We start from the raw sequence: 23,847 nt of genomic DNA, 5'->3' as shown, positions 1-23,847 counted from the left end.
GGACGCCTCTCACACTTTATTACCGCGAACACGACGGCGGCCTGCGCCCGCCCGCAGCGGCCTGCCCCCCCCCCCCCCGAGCCCCTGCGCCGCTGCCCCGGCACGGCCCGACCGCCGCCGGCCCCTCAGCGCCCGCCGACTCCTCTCGTACCGCGGGCCGCTCCCCCGGCGCCGCCACGGCGCCCTTGTGCAGCGGCCAGAGACGCGGGGAGGTTTGAGCCGCGCCGGCTACCGTACACCGGGAGGTGCTACGGCCCGGTTCCGCGGCGGGCGACGGGACAGCTCCGGCTGCGCCATGGAGCCCGGGCTGCCTGCCGCCCTCCTCCTCTTCCTCCCCTTACTGCTTGTCCCCTTGGCGCTCCTGGCGCGCAGGCGCCGCGCCCGGCCGACGCCTCCCCTCAGGCTCCTGGTGGTAGCCGGCTCCGGTGAGTAGGGCTTGCCACCGGCGGGAGGAGGTCGCTCCGCGGAGCGCTCGCGGCCGGCTGCCAGGAACTACATCTCCCGGCAGGCAGCGCGGAGCGGCGACCGAGGCGGCGTTCACCGGCGTGCCCCCGGTGCACGCCGGGAGTTGTAGTCGCGGCGGCGAGCGAGGGAGCGCCGGGCTGAGGCCCGCCCGCTGGCGGCCGGTAGTGGGGAGCCGCTGGCGCGGTGCCCGGCGCGGCTGTTCACGGACCCCAGCCGGTCCGCGGCGGGCGCCCTCGGTGCCGCCGCCGGTCTGTGGGTTTTTTAGTTCTTCGTTTGAGTAACTGTTCAGCTTCGTCTGTGTTTGGGGCGTTTTCGTCTGCACCTACGGCTGGCAGCTTGGTGTCCGAACCTTTCCTTCGGGCGGGACCGTGCGCTTCACCCGAGTCGTTACCGCATAAGGTGACTGGCAGCGCTGCGGGGCAACCCCGCGCGGCGGCTCGGCAGAGAGCGGCCGGTGTCGCCTCAGGACGGCGTCCAGGGCGGCGCAGCCCGCCCGCGCCCGCCGCGCACCCGCAGCCCGCCCCTGCGGGCGGTGCCGGGAGGCGCCCGTGGGCCGCCGCCCCGCTATGCCGCCCCGCGCTCCTCCTGCCCCTCGCGGCCTGCGCGAAGTTGCGAGGCAATGGATTGGACTACCTTGAAAACTTGTAGTTGGTAAATCCAGGCAAGCTTTGATTTCGTCACCTCAGCCGCCCCTGTGGTTTTTGCGCACCGACTAACTGAGTAATAAGCCCACGGTCTTTCTGCAGTCGGAGTCTGACGGCAGTTTTATAATTTTTTGGGTCATCTTCCACCAGAGCTGGAAATGTGCTGGTTTTCCTGCGGTCCTCTGGAATCTAGTTTGTACATATTAAGAAAATACATTCACTGTACATAAGCTTACCGGGTGAAATAATTCGTAAGTCAGTTAAGATTTATATAATGTTCAAGCCTATTCTTCGAGACTTTTTTGCAGTAGGAATCCCCTGCTCTTCTGTGAATACTCAGATGATTGCACTGAAATTTGTGAAAACTTCAACAAACCGTCTCTCATGAGAAAATACTTTCAAACATTTTTGAAAAATACTGCATGAAATTCTATGGAAAGGTGGCAAACAGTTGTGTCTAGTGCAGCAGATTAGGTCTCGCTCCTTGTCAGTTGTGTGCCAGCTAAGAGTGCTTGACTTCTGTAGCAAAGGTCTCTTAGGAGGCTAATGACGCTGGACCGCAGGAGGTAGTAGGAATACATTTAGTTTACTATTTTGGTCTGCAACTTCCAGCAGAGTGAAAAGTAACACATTTATGCACGTACGTACGGGCACAGTTTGATGTTAAACCAATCCAGCCCAACAGATAAAAGGTGAGCCAGCTCCACGTTACCTACCCAAACAATCTTCCCTCTCCCCTCTTCCACTGTTACAGGTATTCCTGTAACTTCAGTTCAGGAAACTCAACTGACAAAAAAAAAAAACAAACTGACAAAAAAAATCTCCAAAAAACCACAGTAAATGCACCCTCCCCTGCTCTCCAGTTGAGTGCCAGTTCAGCTGCCTGAACAAAGCGACCTTGCGGTCAGAAGTTTGTCAGCATCCATTCAAGGGCAGAGGTTAAAGCATTTGGCTGGAGCTGGACTGTTTCTTCTGTAAGCACTCAGCTTTTACGCTGGTGTAGCTGCACAGGGAAATGGCTGCCTGCTTGATTTCAGGACGATGAGCTGGGATAGTGCAGCCCCTGCTCTTGCAGGTCGTAGGACTGGACACTGGGTAGGGGCAGTGGGAGTTCTGCTTCTACGGCGCAGCTCTGAGCCCAATCCGTCCAGCTTCATTCTGACCGTTGCACCATGGTATGGATTTTGAATATGGACTACAGTATAACTCTTTGCCCAGTTGTTTTTGCATCGTGTACAGGACATTAAACACAAACGTTGTCCTTCTGCGGATTATGGCTCAATCCCATTTAACTGAAAAACTTCCATCAGTATGGGTTCAGTGGGAGCTGAATTGTCTTCATGTTACTTAAAGAGTCTCAACCATGCTTTAACTGAATCCTCTACTCTCAGAAGCGTCACTGATAATAGTAGTACTAAGAAGTTTTAAAAGGAACAGAAAGCTGAAGAAATTGAAAGTTACAGAATTTTTCATATACTAACTGCAGTTTGTTTTGTTTTTACAGGTGGGCACACAACAGAAATGCTGAGGTTACTTAGCTGTTTGTCAGAGTCGTACTCTCCTAGACATTATATTTTTGCAGACTCAGATAAGATGAGTGAAGCTAAAATACGTTCTTTTGAACAAAAAAGGGCTGAAACATTCTCCAATTCCCAGGTAACTTGTTAAATATGCTCTTTCAAGATAAAATGATCTTAACATGACATTCAAATTCAAGGCAATTGGGAAGTGATTCTTTAAAAAGGTATTTTTAAGATCTACAGGTGCTTTTGATTTTCTAGGGATTGATAATCACTTGCACTACAATTAAGCTAAAGTTGCCATTCTGTACATACTGGTTTTTACGTTTCTAAAAGTGAACTAAATAAATGCTGTTGAGAGACACTGAAGATGCAAAGTAAACATACCTAAAAATAGCAAATTGCTACCCATTTTCACTACCATCTTCCTTACTTTCTCTTAAAATTGTCTTTACCTCCTGTGAACATGTTAATCCATTTAAAACAGTGAGGGAACATAATTATAGTAAAAGTGACTGTACAAAGAAGGCTAACTCTTCCTCAAGAAAAGCATGCTGAGAATAAATCTCTTTCAATTTTGTAAACCAGCTAGCCGTGGAAATGTTATTTGTAGTTATAAAAATACTCAGGCAGAAATATGGTGGGATTTTTTTCTTTTATTTTTTAGTTTCCCTCAGTGACATAATGTGTTTTTTTTAAAGAAATTATATCTTAAAATGTTTTACCTAGTAAAACCTTAATTGATATTATATTATTTTTGTGTGTTTCTAGACTGTGTTTTGGTTGGATTTTAAAATTGAGCATTAGTTACACATGTTTAAAAAGTATGCAATACCTCTTAATGTCAGATAGTTTTCTGGTTGATGACCCAAGCAAATGTGAAACTCCTAAAAATAATGAAAAAATCATGGAAAAAATAATGAAAATATCTTTATCTTTTTGTCAGATGTTTACTTTCTTTGAGCTGGTTTGCTGTATCATTAACAGACAGCAGTATGACTGGTGACTTGAAGTGTGATCTGACATCTAGTGAAATTAGTAGAAAGATTATATTTTTATTTAGGAATTGGAATAAGTACAATGGAAATGAATGTTCTGACTACAAAAGTCTTAGTCCTTTTGAGTCAGTAGTACAACACGCAGTAAATTAATTATTTACATGGTACTGAATTCATATGGTGCACTTCTGATATTTCCTTGTCTTCAGCAGCACTACTTGGCCAAAAGGTTGTAGGACTTGGTGCCAAAGATTTTCAGAATAAACCCTTTTAATGTAAAGCAACTACTGCTAAGCTGAGCAACAGGCTCACTTAAGAATAACATTTTTAAGTTTGTTTACCACTTTCACCTTGGAAAACGAAGGTTCCTTGCCTACCACAGGCTGCTGAATCAAGTGGGGATGACTTAGTTTAATAATGAGCATGGCAGTCTCTTCTCTCATTGTGCATTAAGGATGAAAGTCTGGTAAAGTGACTGGAGGTATTTCTTGTTCAGAGAAATCTTGTTTGGTAATTATTCACAGTCATACTCACTTATCTGAAAAATGACCAGCCCTATATTATTAAATTTCTTGAACATATTTTGAGTATTCAAGAATTATGCAGTTTTCCACTAGTTCACTTAGTTTTGCTAAGCAGCTTCCCTTTCATACCGTCTCCCTCATTTTCCTTCAACGCTGAAAGCCAGAGGAACATTTTTGGCTACATCTGAGTTTGCTGTCTGCATAACAGATGCTCATTTTCCTTTGGCCATTCTTTTTCCACTGCACAAAAATACTTAGAGTGAAAATGTAAGATTAATTTTGGAAAGTAAAGGTCACGTGCCTGTAACATATATTTGCTAGCTTTCAGAGTGTGCTTTCAAATACTGTGTTTTTTGGCACTGGGAATGCTGGAGATCATCAAGCATTTAAAAATCGTGTGTTGGTAGCTTCTTGGAGCTTTGAATAAGTGAAAGGGAAAAGTCTGAATGCTTCAACTCATAGCCATTCCCTTCCTCATCTTATCAAGGAAGTAAATTTTTCCAGAACTAAGGACTAGACAGAAGACAGATTACAATAACAAACAAAGAGACAATTGGTGTACATATTTAACAAATTCCGATGTGAAAAACCACAAATATAACCAATTTATATTTTGATCTGTGGTCTAGCCAAGTTCTGTAAACTACAGTATTGAGGGAGGAGGAAAGGAAGTCAGAATGAGCATCTTGCTTACAAAAAGCAAAATGCTGCACCTCTACCCACCAAGTCTCTTGAAAAAAACAGAACCGAAATGCCTCCTATGAAGCATCTCTGGTCCTGCTATTGCTTGCCTCTTTTTTTCTCTGTTGGCCCTGGCCTGTAACCACAACTATTCTGTGTGGATGCTCTCAGAGCTGTTACTTGGGCAACCTTCTGTGCTCAGCATAGAGAACCTGCTTCAGCTCCTGCCTACCTACTCTAGCATCAGAAAGACAGCTTAGATTTGTTGACTGAAGAACATGAATTCTTCACTAGGTCTTGTACCCCCATTTGTCATGTCCGAGATGAGCAACCAGATTAACTAACCTTTACATAATGCTCATCCGACTGCGTGTTCTTTTCCAATTTATGTTTCATGAGACAGATCTTGCTAAGAAATCTTGTTCCTCAGCAGGAAAAAGACACATGTAAACCCAGTTTCTTTGCAAGCATTGCAGTTGAGCATATTCTAATAATTCACAGCAGTGGCAATTTTCCACCTACTTTTCCTTGCATGCTTGCAAAACAATATTAACTAGGTAAAGGACTACATCACTGGTTTTGAAATTGCAATACCCAGTCAACTGTTATAGAATTGCCAGTGTGGAACACTTGTCTTCAAATAACGAAATGGTTTCTCACTCCACTAAAGATGTAAGGAAATATAAATGCAACAATATGACACTATAGAAGATGGGGGAGCAATTTGTCTGTTTCTGGTATCAGACATACTATGCAGTTTTGCTACAAGAGATGCAGGAGGTACCTTTGTCTGGAATGCCAACATCAGATGAGTGCCTGGGATTGCAGAAGCATCTGACCGTGGCTTTTAAACAAACAGTCAAATCCGGTTTTGTTTCTTAGCTTAATATTTAAGTGTTGATGAAATCCTAACATGTGCCATAGACACTGATGTACAAAGTTTCAAGCATATTTTTTGAAGACCATAGATAAAATCAGTTTGATCTTTGCTTGAATTCTACAAGTAAATTTCTACTTTGATTGGGGTCCCTGCGAAGTTTTGCTGAAATCAGTTTTTTTATGATGAAGAGAATCACATACATTGTTTTGGCAAATATTGTTTGACACCATTCTTACAGTGAAGGGAGCATCCTGAATAGTTCCGCTGAGACCTGATCTGCCTAAAACTGCCTTACCATACACATCTCTTGCAGGACTGAATACTATGCAAGGGTCTAAACTCCACTTACGGCATTTCTTTTTATCACCTGATCTCTTCCAAAGCTCTAAGAAATAGAGAGGTAGTGATAACCAGAATCCTGTTGAATGGGGAGCAGAGGGCATGTTTACTTTTCCATATTCTGTTGTCAGACTAACACAGAGTTTCAACACTTGCAAACAGAACATGAAACAACCAATCTGTAACTTGTTAATGCCTGCCAGCATCACCGAAAGCAACCTTATCACATTGAAACAGGAGAATTTGAGTCAAGAAAATTAACTAAGTATTCCGCATTTATAAGTAGGGTGGTTTTTCTTTCCACCTTATATATTAAAAAAGCCTCAATTATTGCTGTTCAAGACTGGTTTGTAGTTTGTATTTACTGTACAGCTATTGGCAACTTAATCTTTCGTGGTCACAAAACACCAGGGCTAAGCTATGTTAATTAGTGATGGTGTATTTGAAGTAACTGGGCAATTTTTGGTATTTGTCATGATATTTAGACTCTCACTCCCAATTTGAGTTCTTCCAGAGTGGTAGTGATCTGTCCGACATGAAGTGAGATAGTCACCATTGTCCAGATCTAAACAATATGTCAACATCAATGAGCAGCGCACTGCAGCCAATGTATTTGTTTTTCATTTAGATAGAAAAAAACTTCATCGGCATCAGGACTGCCTTCTGATGTAGCAGTAGTTCTTAGGTGTAGTTCCTCTGCATCAAGGTAAAAAGCCACCTGCGAAGAACTGCAGGAAGCCTAACTACTGTTATTGTTTACAGTGTTCTGAGACAAACAGAACATCTGTGTTTTATTAATTTGATACCTTTTACACACAGTGAATGACCCCTATGTTTGCGCAGGGGAAGAACAAAGAAAATTATTTATTTAACTTGTTTTTTATTTATTACTAACATATTCTTTCCTGTTCCTTTATGCAAATATTTTGCATTTTGAATATGCATCTTGCATATCTTTTGAATACTCATTGAGTATTCACTTAAGGACAGTGATATTTGCTGTTACATTTTTAATAGTATGCACCGAACATTAACTGTGAAAAGTTGTTACATTTTCTGCAGTGTAAATCCACGAAGAATTTAAACGAGAGAGAAGAGTCACCGTGCTTGGATTTCTCTAATCAGATGTAGATTTGTGTCTCGGTGTCCACGAGGTGGGGCCGTATGTTAACATACTGCGGCTGGAGCCGCTCTAGCTGAATTGTTTATGAAGTTAGGAATGCTTTAAAGTAACATGAGAAGAGATTAAAAAATAGATGTATAGTTCTAGTATTTCGTTTTACTTTATTGCCAGGATTGCTAAGCACGACACTGAAGAAGGCATCTAAGAAAAGTTTTCATACCCAAACATTTCCAAACTAGATGGGGGGGGGGAAGTTGGCACAGACAGATCTAATAACTCTGTAGGAGAAGCAACAACATTCTTAGAAAAATAACAGTTCAACTTATCGTGCTCTCTTCCAGTTCACCCTTGATCGCATTCCCAGAAGCCGTGAGGTTAGACAATCTTGGACCTCCTCTGTGGTAACAACCCTCTACTCCATACTTTACTCCCTTCCTTTGACCTACAAACTGAAACCAGATTTGGTAGGTAAAGTAAATTTTAATTTATTGAGAACTTGGTAATCTGCATCATAAAACCATTTGGAATATCAAGACATTGCAGACTGTATCTCATATGTACGTTTAGATTTACAGTTCACAGGAAAAGTATTTTTGAACGTAAAATGAATACTGAAAGAAATAGCAGCAATACACCAAGAAAGAGAGAACGGGTTGCACTGCTGGTGAATTAGAGTAGCAAATACCAGTTTCCCCATCAAAGTTTGGAGGTAACGTCAGAGAGTGTGTCACTCCCTTGTTAATGCTAGTAGAGCTGGCACAAACAAGGTTGCAGATTCAGGACTGCAACAGCACAAACTGGACCTGAAAGCCTGGTTATCCTGTTGGCTGCTCTTGCTCCTGAAACGGTACGACCTGTGGGGAACAGGCAGGTTCAGACCAGCAGAAATATATACAGATTCTGTTCTTGTGCTTACGCGGACTTTTCAGCTATACGCATATTTATTTAGTCTTTGTCTGGCTAACATTAATTAGCTCATCTAATGACAAAAAACATCACTGCTGAAGTGGCAGCTCCTCAGCACTTTAGTAATGTTTTCAAGCTGTTCGTAAAACTGCATTCTCATGGTGATTACGACATTTATTTAAAAATATTCCACATACTTAATCAAGTCAGAAGCATTCAGGGTTGTGAGATTATAGAACTAAAATAGAGATATCTGATCAATAGAGTTTTGTTTCGATGCAAGACTCAAAAGGTAGTGCTCTGGACTCCCAGGTTTAAGTCCTACTATTTTGGTTAAAGCTGGCTTTTTGCTAGAGTTCTTGTCATCTTGAGTCAGTTATCCAAACTCGAGTTTTTAAAAAAAGCATTATTTTAGCAGAATTTCAAATTAATATTTTATGTGTTTTAAAATATTTTAATGAAACCTCTAAAAACTTGTGCAGTTAAAAGGTATTTTTCAGAATTTAGTAGCAGCATATATACCCCCACAGAGGATGTTTGTAAGCAGACTTTTTTTAGTTCTCACTGTGAACTGTATGGCTAATTCTAAAGAGGCTCATATATATTTGTGATATTTTGAATGTTTAGAGAAGCTGCTGTGAATAATTTGATCTCTGGTTTCAGTAGTGCTGGTCAGTTCCTATCAGATCAAAAGCTACTTGCTTGCTGGAGCTTTCAGAGCAGTTTAGCATGCAGAACAACAGAAGCAGCTTTTTGCAGTTCTAGTTCTTCAAGCCTATTTTGAAAACTGGAGATAAAGTTGGGAGGGAGGAGGAGATAGCATACTGTTCTTTTCACAGTGATTTTAATCAGAGGGGAGGAATAGCAAAGGGATGTTTACATGAAGCAGACATCTTACAGCAAACGTGAGTAACAAATATTTAGGAATCACTTTGCTACACCACTGGTTTCAATTAATGTATATACTTCTTTTAACTTATTGTTGCAAAAGAAATTGACTGGAAAAATCTCGCTGTGTAACTGAATATATTAACAAAAGTGTCAACAAGACACATCACAGGAGAAGAGCAGGAAATTACTAATCTAATTCCATGGTTTCTCTGTTTACAAGAGGAATTTAAAGTGACAGTGGGATTTACACGTAGAATTATTAGAAATGGTTTTGGAGTTGATAAACAGTGATAAACTGTCAAAAGTCTAACACTTTTGAAAAACACTTCTTGTAAAATTAAGGATACATTTTAGCAAGGCCTTTAAGCCCTTTTGTAGTGTTTTACGGGAACCACTGGCTCAAAATGCTATCCAAAGAGTCCTTATCCATGATTAGAGAAGGGCTGGAGGGGAGAGAGTTACCAAATATGTTTTTGCTAGGTACCATCATCAACCGCATTAGCAGCTGATACTGCTACTGGCAGAAGCATCTCCGGCATTATGCCGAATCTCTTACCACTTCAAAACTGCTTGAGTACTACTACTTGTATGCATATCTTAGTTTAAGAATTCTGTGAAATATAGTAAGTCAGAGAGCTGTAAAGATTTTTAAACACTTATCAAAGGGTTCAAAACACTTATCAAAGGGTTCAGGAACTAAAATGCTTCACATTACCAGTGAAAAGATTCTGTGTGGTATGTGAAGCAACTGGTAATATTCAATTGCCTTAAGAAGAAAATGTTTGTGGTGAATTACAACTCCCCCTACTCTTGGTAAAAAGTAATGCTTAGTAGTTTAAAGAACTAGAAAGGGTGGGACAAATGTTGGTGTTTACAGGACTCATCTATAACTTTCGGCACAGAAATCAACACCTGAGTTTAGAAACAAGCACAGTATTACACCATGCTGAGCTTCATATTTTTAAACAGTAGAGCTTATGGGTAGTGTGCATTTTCAGTCTAGGCAACTGTTTTTGTTTAATTGCAAGAGGGAAAGACAACTTTGAATTGCTTCTAAGTCATTTGTACATATGAGTGATCCCCAAATCCTTACACTGGCTTTTAGGCTTGTCAGAAGTGTGTGCGTGTTTGAAGGAATGACTGAAGTCTTCTCCAGACACCCAAAAGCTAGAGAAAAGCAGGAATGTTGCCGTTTTCAAGAAATGCAGGACAAGGGAAGTACTGCAAAGGGAGCCTGAAACCATCAGGTGCACAAAGGCAAGTTTTGAGGCAGGTAGGCTTAGGCTGGCATAACTAGCATATCTGTGGAGCCAGAATAGCTGTAAAAGGGAAACAGCAAACCTAGCTGCACAGGAGTTACTTTGTATGTGCTTATTTACATGAGCACTGTGTCCCCTTTATATCTCACACCGATTTTCTGGCAAAGCTTCTTAGTTTACTTTGCATGAGAAAGCAGTTCCTTCTAACCCTTGTTCAAGATAGTGAGTTCAGAAAGAACTGAACAGCTTCCAAAGAGACCTTTGTTGTCTTGCAGGACTTGACCCACACTTGAAACGGGTCCCAAGAGAGTTTAAGAAATGTAAAAGTTAGTTTAGTTCAGTTTGAGATCATCTTCAAGAGGCCCATTTCTGAGTTACAAGCATCTGCGCTCTGCAGAGTTAAGTCCCTTTAGAGATATTAAACCAAGTCACAAAATTAAGATGTCAGAAGTGATGATCGGCTTGTGTTCTTATAGCCAAGAATTATAGAAATAGAGGTGTCGGAGTGTGTTGCAGGCACATCTGTGCTGGGCAGCTTTTACAACATATCAACCTTGGATAGGCTTTCTATGCAGAGGCCTAAAATTCCAGGAAAGCAAGGCTTTCGCCAGCATGCTCTGCCTACACCTTCCTTCCCCCAGAAAAGCTTTTAGAACCATTATCAGTTGCAGCCAGGTTTAATATGTGGTCATAGCCTCAAAGACTGCAGATTCCTACCATGCAAACAAGCAGCTGGTCAGAGAAGAGAGACTGTCATTGCCTTCATTGGGAGAAAGGCTGAGAAGAAATGTAAAACCAGAACAAGATGTTAGAAGATCTGCCATCTGGGGAAAGATGCAAATCTTTCTTAAACAGTTGCAGAAAATTAGACAAGCTGCACAGAGATTTTTTTCCCAGAAAAAATGACTGAATCTTACACAGACTATTTGATGTCCAAGAAGCAATAAACTAATGCTACAGCCTTCCTATAATATGCTTGAGTCAGTCAGTCAGTAGGTACAAGCTCAGAGGAAACCGATCTTCAGTTCTCTTGTTGCTTACAGAACCTTTGTCCGTCTTCAAGTGGTCTAGCCCTTTGGCTATATTGTGATTATTCCAGTCATTCTGGCATACCTGAAATTCAAACTGAAAACAAAGGATACGCGTGCACCACACAGCAGAAAGCTGTATAGAGATTGCATCCAGTCCTTGTTTTCAGCCATAGATGGGCAGTGTCATTGAGTCAGCGATTTGCTCTCCTTTAGTGTAATTAATTTTCCCCTGGAATTGTGCAGAAACACTGCGTAAAGCTCCATTCATTAGTGTATTGTGCATCCTGGACCCTTGGACCAGACTTCTTTTTGCTTTTCTGGGGACACTTCTCAGCAGTTCCTACTGCTTCAGCGCTCTACAGTGCCTGAGATAAACAGATCTTTTCAGATCACTGCTATCTGGGAAGGCCTGAGTTAAATCAGGCAAGGAAGGCAGTCCTTCCGCATTAGGGCCTCCTTCCCGTGGGAAGTCTGTAGTAAGAAGTTTACATTTGCACAGCAAGTACAACAAGCTCTGCTGTCTCCCTCCCCACCAGCTGTCAGCTGAACAGCTCTCTCCTTTTTAAACTTCCTTCTAGCAGAAGCCTGAAACCTGCACAGCTGATTATGCTTCTAGCAGTCTACCAATTCTTTTATGACTGCACATCCCATCACACGCGCCTGGTCCCCCAACTGGTTAAATTCACTACCACAAGCTTCTAGAGTTGCTATAGAAGTGCTCACACAGTAAGCTGTATGAAAGGAGATCATTATTTCATTTCACAAAGATTTTCCATTCTTTGTGCCCTGCCCAAAATGTCTGAAGTTCATAGCACTTTAACAAATTACTACGATGAATAATAAGTTATTGTCCCTTATATCATGGTTCTTATTAGAACTTTGTGGAAAGCTATAAAATCTGGGAGGTGGCATTTTTTTCTCTATTCACTTCATAACAAGTGAACTTTGTATAATGCAGTATTAAGACTATCTGGTGCATTCTTTTGTACACTGAATCTTTCCCTGCTATTTATAATTCTTTTGGGCTTGATTGATTTTACAGTATATCTGATCTACTGTTGTTGTTCTAGGATCAAAACAGTCAAAATAGGCAAGAGTAAGAACATCAGATTAAGACCATCAATGATACAAATTGTATCATCTAGAAAGAAAACAAAGTTAAGCCATCCAAATTTGTGTTTAACTTCTCAGTGTTAATGAAAATACGGATCTTATTCACCACTTCTCTACCTTGTGTGCTGTGTGCAGCCACAATGTAGAATTACTCTCTGCTGAACACAGATGAATGTCTAAAGCTTTTCAAATCGGTTAGTTTAAAGCTAGGTTGTAGCTCTGCTCTTTCTGTGACTGCCAGTTAGACATGCCTATAGACACTACATTTCAGAGGGAGGATAGAAGTAGCACTAAAGATGAACTGAGATCTTAGCTTAGATTTAAGCAGAGTTTAAGCTAGAGATGGATCAGTCTTAACTCATCAGCTATCAGATTCATTCCGAACCTAATGAACATCCAGGTCGCACTTCCATGTATGTTATAAAGCATGGTTTCAAGTAAACAGTCTGGCTAAATCTGACCTCTGAACCAGGCCACTGGTATGCAAATACAGATTGATAACACCTCGAAGTTTTGCATTGTAAAGACATTTCAGGCAGGTATTTGATGCGGATTCTTGCTATACCAACTGCAGTGATTAGGCAATAGCCTCAAAGATATTTATATACAGACAAAATATCAGTTTTAGCTAACCTAAAATACTGCTTTGAAGTTCTAGTTAAATGAATGCCTGACTAATGAAAGACACTGAGAGACTCATTTTAGGTCACCATTAGTAATATGTATGATTATATTTAAAAGTCTTTGGATTTACTTTCTCCTTTCCTTTTCAGTAGAAGCAGGCTGCCATAGTAAGCAGTACTTTTTGATACCAGGAGATGAGATAAGCTCTTATTTTTAAATAGGCTCTAAAAGGTTAGATGGTATTTCTCATGGTGCTATGATCAAGAGACTTTAGTCAGGTTGAGACACAACCAAGGTGGCAGTTAGAACAACAGCTTGCTGAAAAACAGCTAGTACCTAGTGTTTGTAGCTACAGATGAAGTTCGTTAACTACCATTTCATTTACTTGGCAAAAGCCTTTTACTGAATTTGTTTATGACCAACTTTTTCATCCACATAAAGTCATATTTCCTTTACTTCCTACTAATTTATCAGCAGCAATAAACCACAGACCCACTTTGTGGTAATGTATGTAGGGAGTTAGTTTATCCTCCCCACTGCATCTGCCTTGGTAATCTTGTTCTTTTTTAACCAACCTTTTATCCATCTCTCACAGTTTCTCACAAGAGTCACTGGTGCTACTGTTTCCTGACACAAACTTCTGGCAGAGATCATGGTGTTTGGTTGGTCCCCCTGACAGTCTGGGTGTTAATGTAATGTTTTAATAACCAACGCTAACATTCCGACCGACTTGAGCATTAGTACCACTTGCATACTTGTTATTTATTATTATTTTCAGTTGATTGGTTCTACGTTTCTCATTTTACATTTGGCAGCTAGGCTTGGGGAGTATGCTGAGCTCACATGTCCCATTCTGCTTCCACATACCTGCAGAAGCATCACACATATGGATGGAAACTACCACTCCAAAGACCTTTTAATCCCAATGATGGATCTGCCAACTTTCACCTGAAATACAAGGGTGGTGAAATGGGGTGCCTAAGGTTAGCTTCATATAAAAAAAAAAAAAAAAAGTCAGTCAAGCCTGCATTGTTTCTTTATGCATACAACTCTAGATTCTCAAACTGTCCTCACTAAGCTGTTGCCTAAATTTTGAGGCTCTTAATGATCTCAGTTATCTTTCTTTTAATCAGTAAAGCCTCTAGGCACATCCAGAAACAGACCTGAGCTGTTTAAGTCTTTACAGTGTCAAATAGCCACAAGCATAGCCAAACTCCTGAGCTCTGCTGAGATGCAGAAACTAGGAGCTTCCCTCACTACTTTGCATGTGGATGGTGATCCAAATCACATCAGCTGGGCCCCTTCCCTTGTCTCTTGCCCCTGAGGACACTGGGCTGGTAACTCTGGGTCAGGCCGCTAAGTGCCTAGAAGGCAGAAGTGAGAACGCCTAGTGCTGTTACATTTAAATCCTGTTGTTAAATCTAGTTCCTAGTGTTTTTTCCTCTCCTTTTCTCCCATAGAAAAATCCACTAGGTAGGATTATTGTCTCCTCTCCCCAAGCTTATGTAAAGTGAGAGCTAGGGAAATGAGGGAGTTGGTCATGCTTCCCAATATATTTCATTCTATGGTGAAAATAATACTCAGAAAAAAAGTAGTGCACATTAGAAACCCAGCTGTGCAATGCGCTAATTTAGCGTGCTCACTCTTTCACTTCTCTCTTCCCCATTCTAGCATTCACTGATCTTATTTATCCTAGTTAAGTAATCTGCCTGTAGGACCACACATGTCACTGCTTGTTTTGAAGAGCACCTCACCTACTATGTGTTCTGCATGATAATAACAACAGGAACTGTACCAACAAGATGCACAGAAGTGGACTAGAAAGGTTTTCATGGCAATGCTACAAGCTATAGCTGCTGACCAGCCTGAGCCCAAGCTGTTGCTATAGAACACTGTCACTGTCTTTTTGCACCCTGATGATTCAAGTGATTTGGAGAATAGAAGATGAAAGTGTACCCAGGTATAACTCAATTCTACCTTAGTTACTTGATTTACATTAGACTACACGTCTAGATTTTTTTGTTCTAGTCTGCATTCCACAGGTATGTTCAAACAGGAAATAGGCTGTAAAGTTTTAGCTGGGTTTATGTACAGGTTGTAGAAAGAAGTGAACTGGATAAGATCTTCACTATTCAAAAAGAATAAGCCAGTAAGTGGTTTAATGACCTTTACATTGTTCAAACAGCACCTGAAATTATTCTTTCTCCCCACCAATAGCAAGAATAAGGAATTGTTGGAAAAGGTTCCTGCCTTTTTTTTTTAAAAAAAAAAAAAACTTAAAAAAAATTAACGATTCTAAGCCAGTTTTCTTCAAGGTTCAAAACTTGAATTTTCAGACATGCTAAAGAGCTAGACTAGCAAAAGCTTTAAGAAGATCATTCCCTCCCACATGCTTAAGTATGTGAGCTAAGGAAAAATCCCTTTCTCTTAAATTCTCGAGTTTCTCCTGTTTTTCTGATTGTCAAATAGATTTATATTCCCTAGAACAGATTTTATTTCTGTCATAACTGTACCTCCATGCAGATGAACAATGTATCTTTTGAAACCTTTCAGAGTTACTCATTTATGAAAAAAAGTAATGTTTTTTCTGTTTGCTATCCCTGCTTAGGTAGCCGTCAAAGTTACTAGCAGAAATTGATTCTTCATGGATATGGCCTGATATGTCTGAACATATTAAAAAAATAATTCTATTCAAAAAAAATAGCATGTACATTTTATCTTATTCTCCAAGTATACTGCTGAATCAAAACACATGCTAATAAAAGCAACACTCCATATCTGGAGATCTTAACTGAGGAGGATATACAGGAATCTTAATGCAGCCTCTGTGAGGAGTAAGTTATTGTTTTCCTGATGTTAAAGTAGAAAATACTGATTTGAGAGGAAGTAAGTGCTGTGCCCCAAATCCTGTGGTGAGTCCACAGCAGAGCTATGAGTACAGCCCTGGTTTCTTGACTCTCCAGGCTTGCTTCTTGGTCGTGAGATCATAAGGTAAATATATTTACAATTAAAGATTGAGATATTTGTTCATTGATGCTTTTGTTAGTTTAATTTTACAGTTAGAGCATCTCCAAAATTAAGAGAGCTGGTCCCACAACCGCAGGGCTGCAATGCTTGCAGTTGTATTTCCCACAGACTTGGGGCCTGTGTGGGGTACGCTGGGCAGTCAGCTGAACCAGGTCCTTGGGAATCACGGGGTGGGAAAGGGGAACAGCTGAGACCGGGAACCCAGATTACAGCTCCCTTTGTAGATAGCACTCATTACTTCTGTAGGTGAAGGAAAAAATGTTCAGCTACATACTTCACCTTACAGGGCATTAATGTGAAGTTTTCAAAACAGTAAGATAATACTAAAAACAAGCAAGTGCTGATGAGCTCATGAGATGCTGTAACTTACATGGCAGAATACAAATGAATTCATTGCAGGCTCTCTCTTCTTGTGCCATTGAAACAAACAAGCTCCCCCAGCAAACAAATGTTTTTGATCATTACACTCTGAAATTATATAAGGCAATAAACTCCTGAGATGTCAAAACACTTAGCTCCTATCTGATGAATGCACGAGTCCAAAACTAGCCCTGATACAAAAATAAGTATGGTGTTAACGGTTTTTCTTTTAGTTTTACTTTCAGTGTCCGAGGACCTCTACTCAACTTTCACTAAATGTGACTGTTCAGTTTCCCTGTCACTGGAATCATTCTCTGCTCCATTTCCCTTGTTTTTGAAAGATTCTTCAGGTTATTCTACGGTCAAATTTGTAGTTTCATTAAGGAGGCTTTGTTTGTGTCAAGACAGTGTCTGCTGCCCGCTGTTAGTTTTCTGTATGTAATTTAATTGTGTTTGTTGTTACTTCTGCTACTTCTGTGAAAGCTTTATTATTTTTGACTGCCATTGTTTCTAGAATTTCTTAAGGCTGATTTTTGTGAGGTTTCCATGTATTGTAACTTGCTATGGCCCTTTGTTTTTTTTATTATGCAAGTCCAGCTACCAAAAACACAACATTTGGGTGTCTGTCATCAACTAAGACCATGCAATGAAAATAAAAATGTATAATGCACAGATTACAGTCCTGTTAGCGGCTTTCTCCAATTGGCGCATTTCCTTGCTGGCCTTTGAAAGCCCATTCCAAAGCCAGAATTCACTTTGCCTAGCTGGAAACTTGTCAAACTTGGTCCAAATCAAGGAACCTTCTGCTGAAAATACCTTTGGCTGAAGAGTTTTGTCAGATCTGTAGATGGCCTAAGTTGTTCATCAGAGCTGAGTGAGATTGGTTTATGCTCCTCCTTTCTCCTGATAAAGGGATTTGTTTGGGGTTTTTTTTGTTTTTAAATGAAGCCTTATTTGCAAACAGGCAAGCTTTTTTTCTTAATCTCTTCTATGAGAGGATAGCAGTCTTTTAAAACTCCTTTTTCTTCTGTGCTAACTTCTTTTCAGTTGTGATTCAGATTGGTTTCCCGCTTCCTCTCTTCTATTCTTTCTTCTTTTTTTATCCTCTTTTCCTTTCCTTTCCTCTTGCCTTGCTTAAAATGTCAGGAACAGCTATTCAAATTTCCTTGGCTCTTCTGACAAACCTCAGAGATATCTTCTGAGCTTTCAAATTTTAACAGGCTGAACAGTTACTTTTTGTTCCCAGATGTTAAATAGCCATTGAAACGAAGTATTTATCAACAAAAGCTGAGTTTTAGCAGTCCAGCAAAAACACAAACAAAATAATATATTACTGCTTTTAGGCCCACACTTGTTCCTGAGAAGCAAAAAATGCCTAATTGTTTTTTATTTTCCTACATTGTTAAAGAAGTAGGTCTGTTTACTTGCATAGATATACAAAGATCATGCAATTAACCCAGCCGGGGTCAGTTTTGTATCACTCCACTTGCCTTTGGCTCTTTTAGTAGTTCTCTGTTAGCACCATCTATTCCCTTATTCTTATCTCCAGTTGTTTAGCATTGTGGGGAAGGGAGCCTAACCAGGGCTAAGGAGGCCTGAGGGATGTCCCGAACATGCTCCAGGAGGTAGCTCCATAGCTGGCGAGGAGCGCATCACCCTGCAGCAGCAACCAGCACTCCCACACCACAAGCCTGCTCAGCCCTGGAAAGCTGGGCAGTTTTTCTGCTCTTGTCTAGGTGGCAAAGGCCAATCTCTGTGGAAGTCATTAAGGAGAACAGCAGGTGTTGACAGTTTCTTCTGCAAAGCAAATCTCACATTAATTTTCCACTTTCTACGAAGTTTAGGGAGACTTATGTTGTCCTCCCTTTGGTGGTTCTAATTTGGGAACATAAGCAGTACTCAAATACTTGTTCATTAAAGATATACAGTAAATGTACGTTTACGTATTTATGAGAAAAACTGCAGTTTTTCTGCTTTACTCATTTTTTTTTTTAACCAGTGGCCTGACATTTAATCCCAGTGAAGCTGTGAGCTATGCTTTCAGTGTTTTAGCTGGTACATGTCACTCTGCCACAGTGCTGCATTCACCAACTCTAAAGCAGCTTTTATCAGCAGTGGTGCCGTGTGCCAGTGTTCCCAGAGTGCCAGACTGCTGGCTTAGCTTGTTTTCTTTCAACAGCTGTAGAAAATGTCTGAAACAGAAAGGCAAGAACTGTTCAATTTTTATATGACAGTGATTAATATGAAATTAGATTTATAGAGAGAGTTGCTAAGTATAAACATTGTAGTCTGATCCTTTACTTTTAAACTTCCATTAATATATAGATTAGTTTATTGTACAGTTTAAAAGACTGGATACATTGAATTGGTAGAGGATTTTAGTATGTTGGATTTAGTTTATAGGCCTAGCTCTGAAGTCAGGCAGCCAGTGAGCCAATTTAACAGTTAGCTGGACATTTCTTTGCAATAGAGGCGAATGTGAATGGTGTGAGACCTGCAGCACTGGCTTCTGGAACAATCCCTTATAGCTTGTCGGCCACAAAGTCGGATAGCCCAGTGACCAAGAAAGTCCTTGGGCTGTGGCAGCTCAAGAGGTGACAAGGGTGACAGAAAAATTGACTTTGGCCCCTTCTTTCCCCCTTTCTGCTGCCTCACAGAGGAAAGCTGAACCAAACAAACTAGAGATCTTCGAGACATATCTCATTCAACGCAAATATTCTACAGGCAGCCTTGTAGCTAAAGTAAATAGACATTGGGAAACACGTACCCTGAATAGCCGGTTGACCTTGTAGAGGCCCTGGTCCTTTCTTGCCCAATAGATGCCTGCTTCTTCTCCACACCATACTGATGACTGCCACTGGATTCCCTGAGGGATACTTGTTTTCTGCTGGAGAGGAAAAACAAAAGCCTTGGTCTTTTCAATGTGGAAGACATCAATCATTCTCCAAAATCTACTTTTGAAAGGTGTTTTGAAATTCACTAGTAGGACAGCTCACCTTTTCTTACATGTTTAAGGAAGGCTGGAGATGATTCAGTTCCTTTCCACTATCAACAAGTTTGTATACTGGCAGGAGCTGAACAGCAGCATTTCTAGATTATAGATTCCACAATGACTTCTCTTGTTTATAATTTATACACTTGTTTTCTCAGAATTTGCCCCTGTATCCCTTCATGAGTGTACAGGGTTGGATTCCAAGCAGCAGGAACGCTGGTCTCCTCTCTTACTGCTGACGGTGTGAGAGGGAGTTAGTAGGACTGGTCAGACCAGATTTTTGGAGGGGAATTGCCACTCCAACACGTGAGCAACTGCACCAGTTCTAGGTACAACATGTCTCTAGACACGCACTGAAGGTTAACTGAAGGTTAATTTTTAATGGTCAGAAAGGTTGATTAATAGTTCTGACTTAAAGATCATGACCCCAAATTCAGATAGGGCTCTATTTGTCTGTTGACTTCAGAAGGTTTATACCAGAGTCTCTTTCAGGGGACAGTTACTAAACCTGAGCATTTTAAAATAGGAACATCTATAGTCAGAGTATTTTATGGGCATTTTGCATACAGAGATCCTATAGAGCCATATCTGCTTTGTCATTTTTGAACTGATATGTGTGGAAGGGGAAAGAGCCGAGGACATGAGTTACGATCAGAGCATGTTTTTTTAGAGATGCGTGGTCAATAATTTTTCTGATCCTTTTTCCTGCATGCAAATACTTTTACATGAATCAAAGGGCATCTGAGAAGCAGCTTTCAAGTTACAAATGATCAGTAGAAGGTATAAATTGAGTGTGTCATATCAAAACCTGGATGTAGTAAATGTTTTCTGTTTTGCATCTCAGCAAAGTAATAACAGCAACTCATTGTGACCTTTAGAGCTACATATAGATTCACAGATAGACCAATTTACTATTATTTCATTATGTGAGCTTTTGTGAGTACACTTAGTTTGGAATTCATTCTAGCATTTACCTTTGTGTTTGCATCTAGACACAAGAATACCAAATACCAAAAAGACTGGAGCTGCTAGCTAATCAAGGGGGGAAGTAGAATGAAGTGTATGGCACAGTGGATTGATAAAGACCATGACTGTAATAATCCAGCTTTTTATAAAACCTGTTCTACCATTCTCAGCTTCTGGGCTGAGGAGAATGTTAGGACGTCTACCTGACCTAAATCATATCTGCGATTGGTATTTTTTGTGTCACATTGTGGAAAGTAAGGGACCGATGTGAAACTCTCTCCTTCCTTTAGACAACTGGGTTGAGCTTTCGTAGTAGACGGCATCTAAAAGAGTGCAGAGCCAGCACGAGTCCAGAAGGAAGACACATGGAAGGGCGCCTGTGAAAAGGGATACAGGGGGAGATGAATAACAGAGATCACAGAGAAAACCAGGGAAGAGAGGGCTGGGCAGAGTACAGAGAAACATCGAAATGGAAGACACTGAGGAAAGGACAGGGGAGAGGACTGTAATGCAACAGAAAAAGGGCTTGGGGAGCAATGAAGGTGAAACAATATTTGTACTCCAGACAGCTCTACTAAAGGAAAGGGAAAGCAGAGATTCTGTTTAGCAGTGGTGCACGTTTTTATCTGTTCGCTTGAAGCTGAATTTTGAATCTGAAATCAGTAGTCAGACTGAATATTCAGCTCACAAAAAAAAAGCAGTAAATGACTGTTTTGGACAGTTCTGGTGCTTCTTATGCACTTGTCTGAAACAGACCCAATTCTGCATCAGGGAACCCAGTGGATTTTGCCTGCAAACACAGGAGAACACTCCAAGTTGTTTCCTGTGCCTCTACACTACAGTAACAGATGTTATTACAAACAGAGATACCTAAACATGCCTTAATTTAGGTATCAGTAGCCATGTACCAGTAGCACAATCAACATCAGTGCAAATTAATCAAACTTGTCAAGAAATAGGGCATAATGCCTGGTTTAGTTCACAGGTATGGAAAAGTTTCTTTGAAATCCTAAAAGGCAGCATGTGTGGTTGGTTTCTGTCCTTGCTTGCCAATCCAAATGTATAAAAAACAGATCTTCATTCTCAGCAGATTGTAGAGTAGGTTTTAAAGTCCCAGTATGGATATACTTGAAATCACGTTCAGCAGGAGGTTTGAAACCATAAAATCTAGTGTGCAAAGTTGGTGTGTTCAGTTTCTTTGCTTCTTAGCTATAGAACTGCTAATATAAAAAAATTACACTGTTGCAGTTTTCTTATACAAGCATTTGTGGCTGTTGATATACCCTAAAATTTCAAGATTAAAACAGTATACAGCGTGTCACTTGTAAGGGTTTTCCGGAAAATGTCAGCAAGTCTTGCAGGAATAAATAGTTCACTTAAGATCAACAATAAAATCAGAATAATTTTGCATACAGTATTATATTCTGTTGATTCTGATAAGAAAAGACTGCGTTACGGTCACTAGATTTCTGGGGCCATCTTAAAGGCAAAGAAAAGTATAGGTGAGAGAGTTTGGAGCTCAGTAGCACCAAAGCCACTGCTGCTTTTAACTGAGGCAAGGTGCTGTTAGCCAGTTTATCAGTGGGATCTTGCCACAAACCAGGAAAGGAAACATTCTGAAATGTTTGCTACAGCCCTGAAACAGAAACTCTGATATTTTTCCCCCCCCCCGCCAATGTAATAGCTTTCACAAGCTGGTGAGCTTGGAACAAAAAGATGTGAGTTTATATGATACAGGGCCATGATTTTATAAAAGAACACTTTATTTCCATGTAACCCCCAGCTGTGCAGACAAGTGCTGATTACATGGTAGTAGTTAAATTTAGTAAGAAATTCCTTGCCTGAAATCACTTTTGATACCAAAGTAGAGTGCCTAATATGCCCTGGTTTAAACCTTTTACTTTTAAGCAATCTGTTTTTCAGTTTACCAATGTCTAAAATTGAAAGACCAATTTCTTTTACTGTTCGCATTTGTAAGTGAATTTGAGATCCTCTGCTACAAGGACGTGACATGTATTTACCAAAACACTTTCCTTCTGTATGCTTGTTTCTATGTACTAGTGTTTATTAAAAGAAAAAAAAAATCCAGTCATGCATATCAGCTAGTAGATTCTGATGAAGGTCCTAATTCATCAGCACATTTTTGCTGAACTCTTGAGTGTTTTGCTGACTTAAGCCAAAGTTCAAGAGGTTTATAACTGGATCCCAGGTTTACTAATCCTAATTAAACTTCTTTGGCCTTATTATGCCTTAATCTGTGCACAAGTCTCATGATTGATACAACACAAAGCTGTGACTGAGATTGGAAGCTGGTTTAGTTATATACCCATGAGTCAAGCAATTCCTTCACTGAAATTGACTGTGCCATCTGAAAGCTCTTCTCCTCCTCCTCGACATGTAAAGAGAGGTGATCTTTTTTGGCAGCTACTTAAATTATGTCTTTTATTTGCCCCAGTCCCCCTCCCTGTTTTTCATAGTCACTTGCTTCAGCTGTTTTTTAAAACATCTTTCGGACTATTTTTTTTTTTGTAAATGTAATGTTAGATGAATATACACACTTTTAATTGTTTACCATATGAAAAAACTCATGTTTTAATTTTGTAAATTGTTTCATCTCTTTTAGATATTGTGCAATGGACCGGGGACATGTGTTCCTGTCTGTATATCTGCTTTTCTTCTTGGGCTTCTAGGAATAAAGAGAACAATCATTGTGTATGTAGAGAGCATCTGCCGTGTGGAAACTTTATCCCTGTCTGGAAAGATTCTGTACTACTTTTCAGATTACTTCATCGTTCAGTGGTCTGATCTAAAGGAAAAATATCCCAAAGCAGTATATCTTGGTCGAGTAGTGTAACAACAGAAGACAGGCTTTACCTAAAATAAATTTTGCAAGCTCCTCACTGAAGAAATGCATTCATGTAGCAATTTGTTTTCAAGGATTCCTGTTAAGAAATTAGGCTGGTACTGGAAAAGGAGACAATAATAAAGATATCTCTATATTTAAATATATTTTTGTGTAGTTGTATTTATTGCCATCATGTAGGTCTGTTCACCAATACCACATAATGGCCTTAAGTCTATGCTGTCTCTGTTTTCATCTAGTTTTCCTGCTATGTGAATGGCAGTTTTTGTCGACAAATAAATATGGGCATTTGAATGAATTGTAGCATTTCCTGTAAGGAAACTTTGTGTAGTTTTCTAAATTGTAAGAAACAAAGTCTTGTTCTAGCACAACAGACTTTACTTCCTGTGTGCTAGCAGTGAAGTCCCTTGTGAATCCTCAGAGTATAAAGGAAACAGTTATATTAAGTTGGCTTCATGACAGTTTATACTCTGCAGTCTTCCAAAACCCCCAAAGCATTCAACCAGTGTCATTTTTCCTCTGGTCTTGTCAAAGCTGTCCTTATAATCTGTAGTGCATCTTTTGAAAATTGTTGCTCACTCAATAAAGAGGTGACAAGTACCATGCTACAGGCACAGTACTTAATAGCTTGAATAAGTACT

The 23,847-nt window shown here is 40.4% G+C and overlaps 1 protein-coding gene across 1 annotated transcript; it reads left to right on the top strand.

Annotated features, from left to right (window-relative positions):
• The first annotated feature begins 201 nt into the window (after positions 1 to 201).
• ALG14 (ALG14 UDP-N-acetylglucosaminyltransferase subunit) lies at positions 202 to 23,348 on the top strand. Its single transcript, XM_075424968.1, has 4 exons — positions 202 to 425; positions 2,614 to 2,765; positions 7,516 to 7,638; positions 22,967 to 23,348. Exons 1-4 carry the CDS (start codon positions 296 to 298, stop codon positions 23,195 to 23,197), a joined length of 636 nt encoding a protein of 211 aa, XP_075281083.1. The 5' UTR covers positions 202 to 295; the 3' UTR covers positions 23,198 to 23,348.
• The last annotated feature ends 499 nt before the right edge of the window (positions 23,349 to 23,847 follow it).

Source organism: Opisthocomus hoazin, chromosome 6 (assembly GCF_030867145.1).
Source record: "Opisthocomus hoazin isolate bOpiHoa1 chromosome 6, bOpiHoa1.hap1, whole genome shotgun sequence".
Classification (NCBI taxonomy): Eukaryota; Metazoa; Chordata; class Aves; order Opisthocomiformes; family Opisthocomidae; genus Opisthocomus; species Opisthocomus hoazin.
Note: the sequence above shows the minus strand (reverse complement) of the source record. Positions and strands in the feature narration are given on the sequence as shown.

Bases quoted from the DNA above. Each gene is read 5' to 3' on its own strand.
- ALG14 (XM_075424968.1), top strand. From the start codon at position 296: ATGGAGCCCGGGCTGCCTGCCGCCCTCCTCCTCTTCCTCCCCTTACTG. The intron at 426-2,613 runs GTGAGTAGGGCT...TTGTTTTTACAG, and splicing joins CCTGGTGGTAGCCGGCTCCG to GTGGGCACACAACAGAAATG. The intron at 7,639-22,966 runs GTAGGTAAAGTA...CATCTCTTTTAG, and splicing joins ACAAACTGAAACCAGATTTG to ATATTGTGCAATGGACCGGG.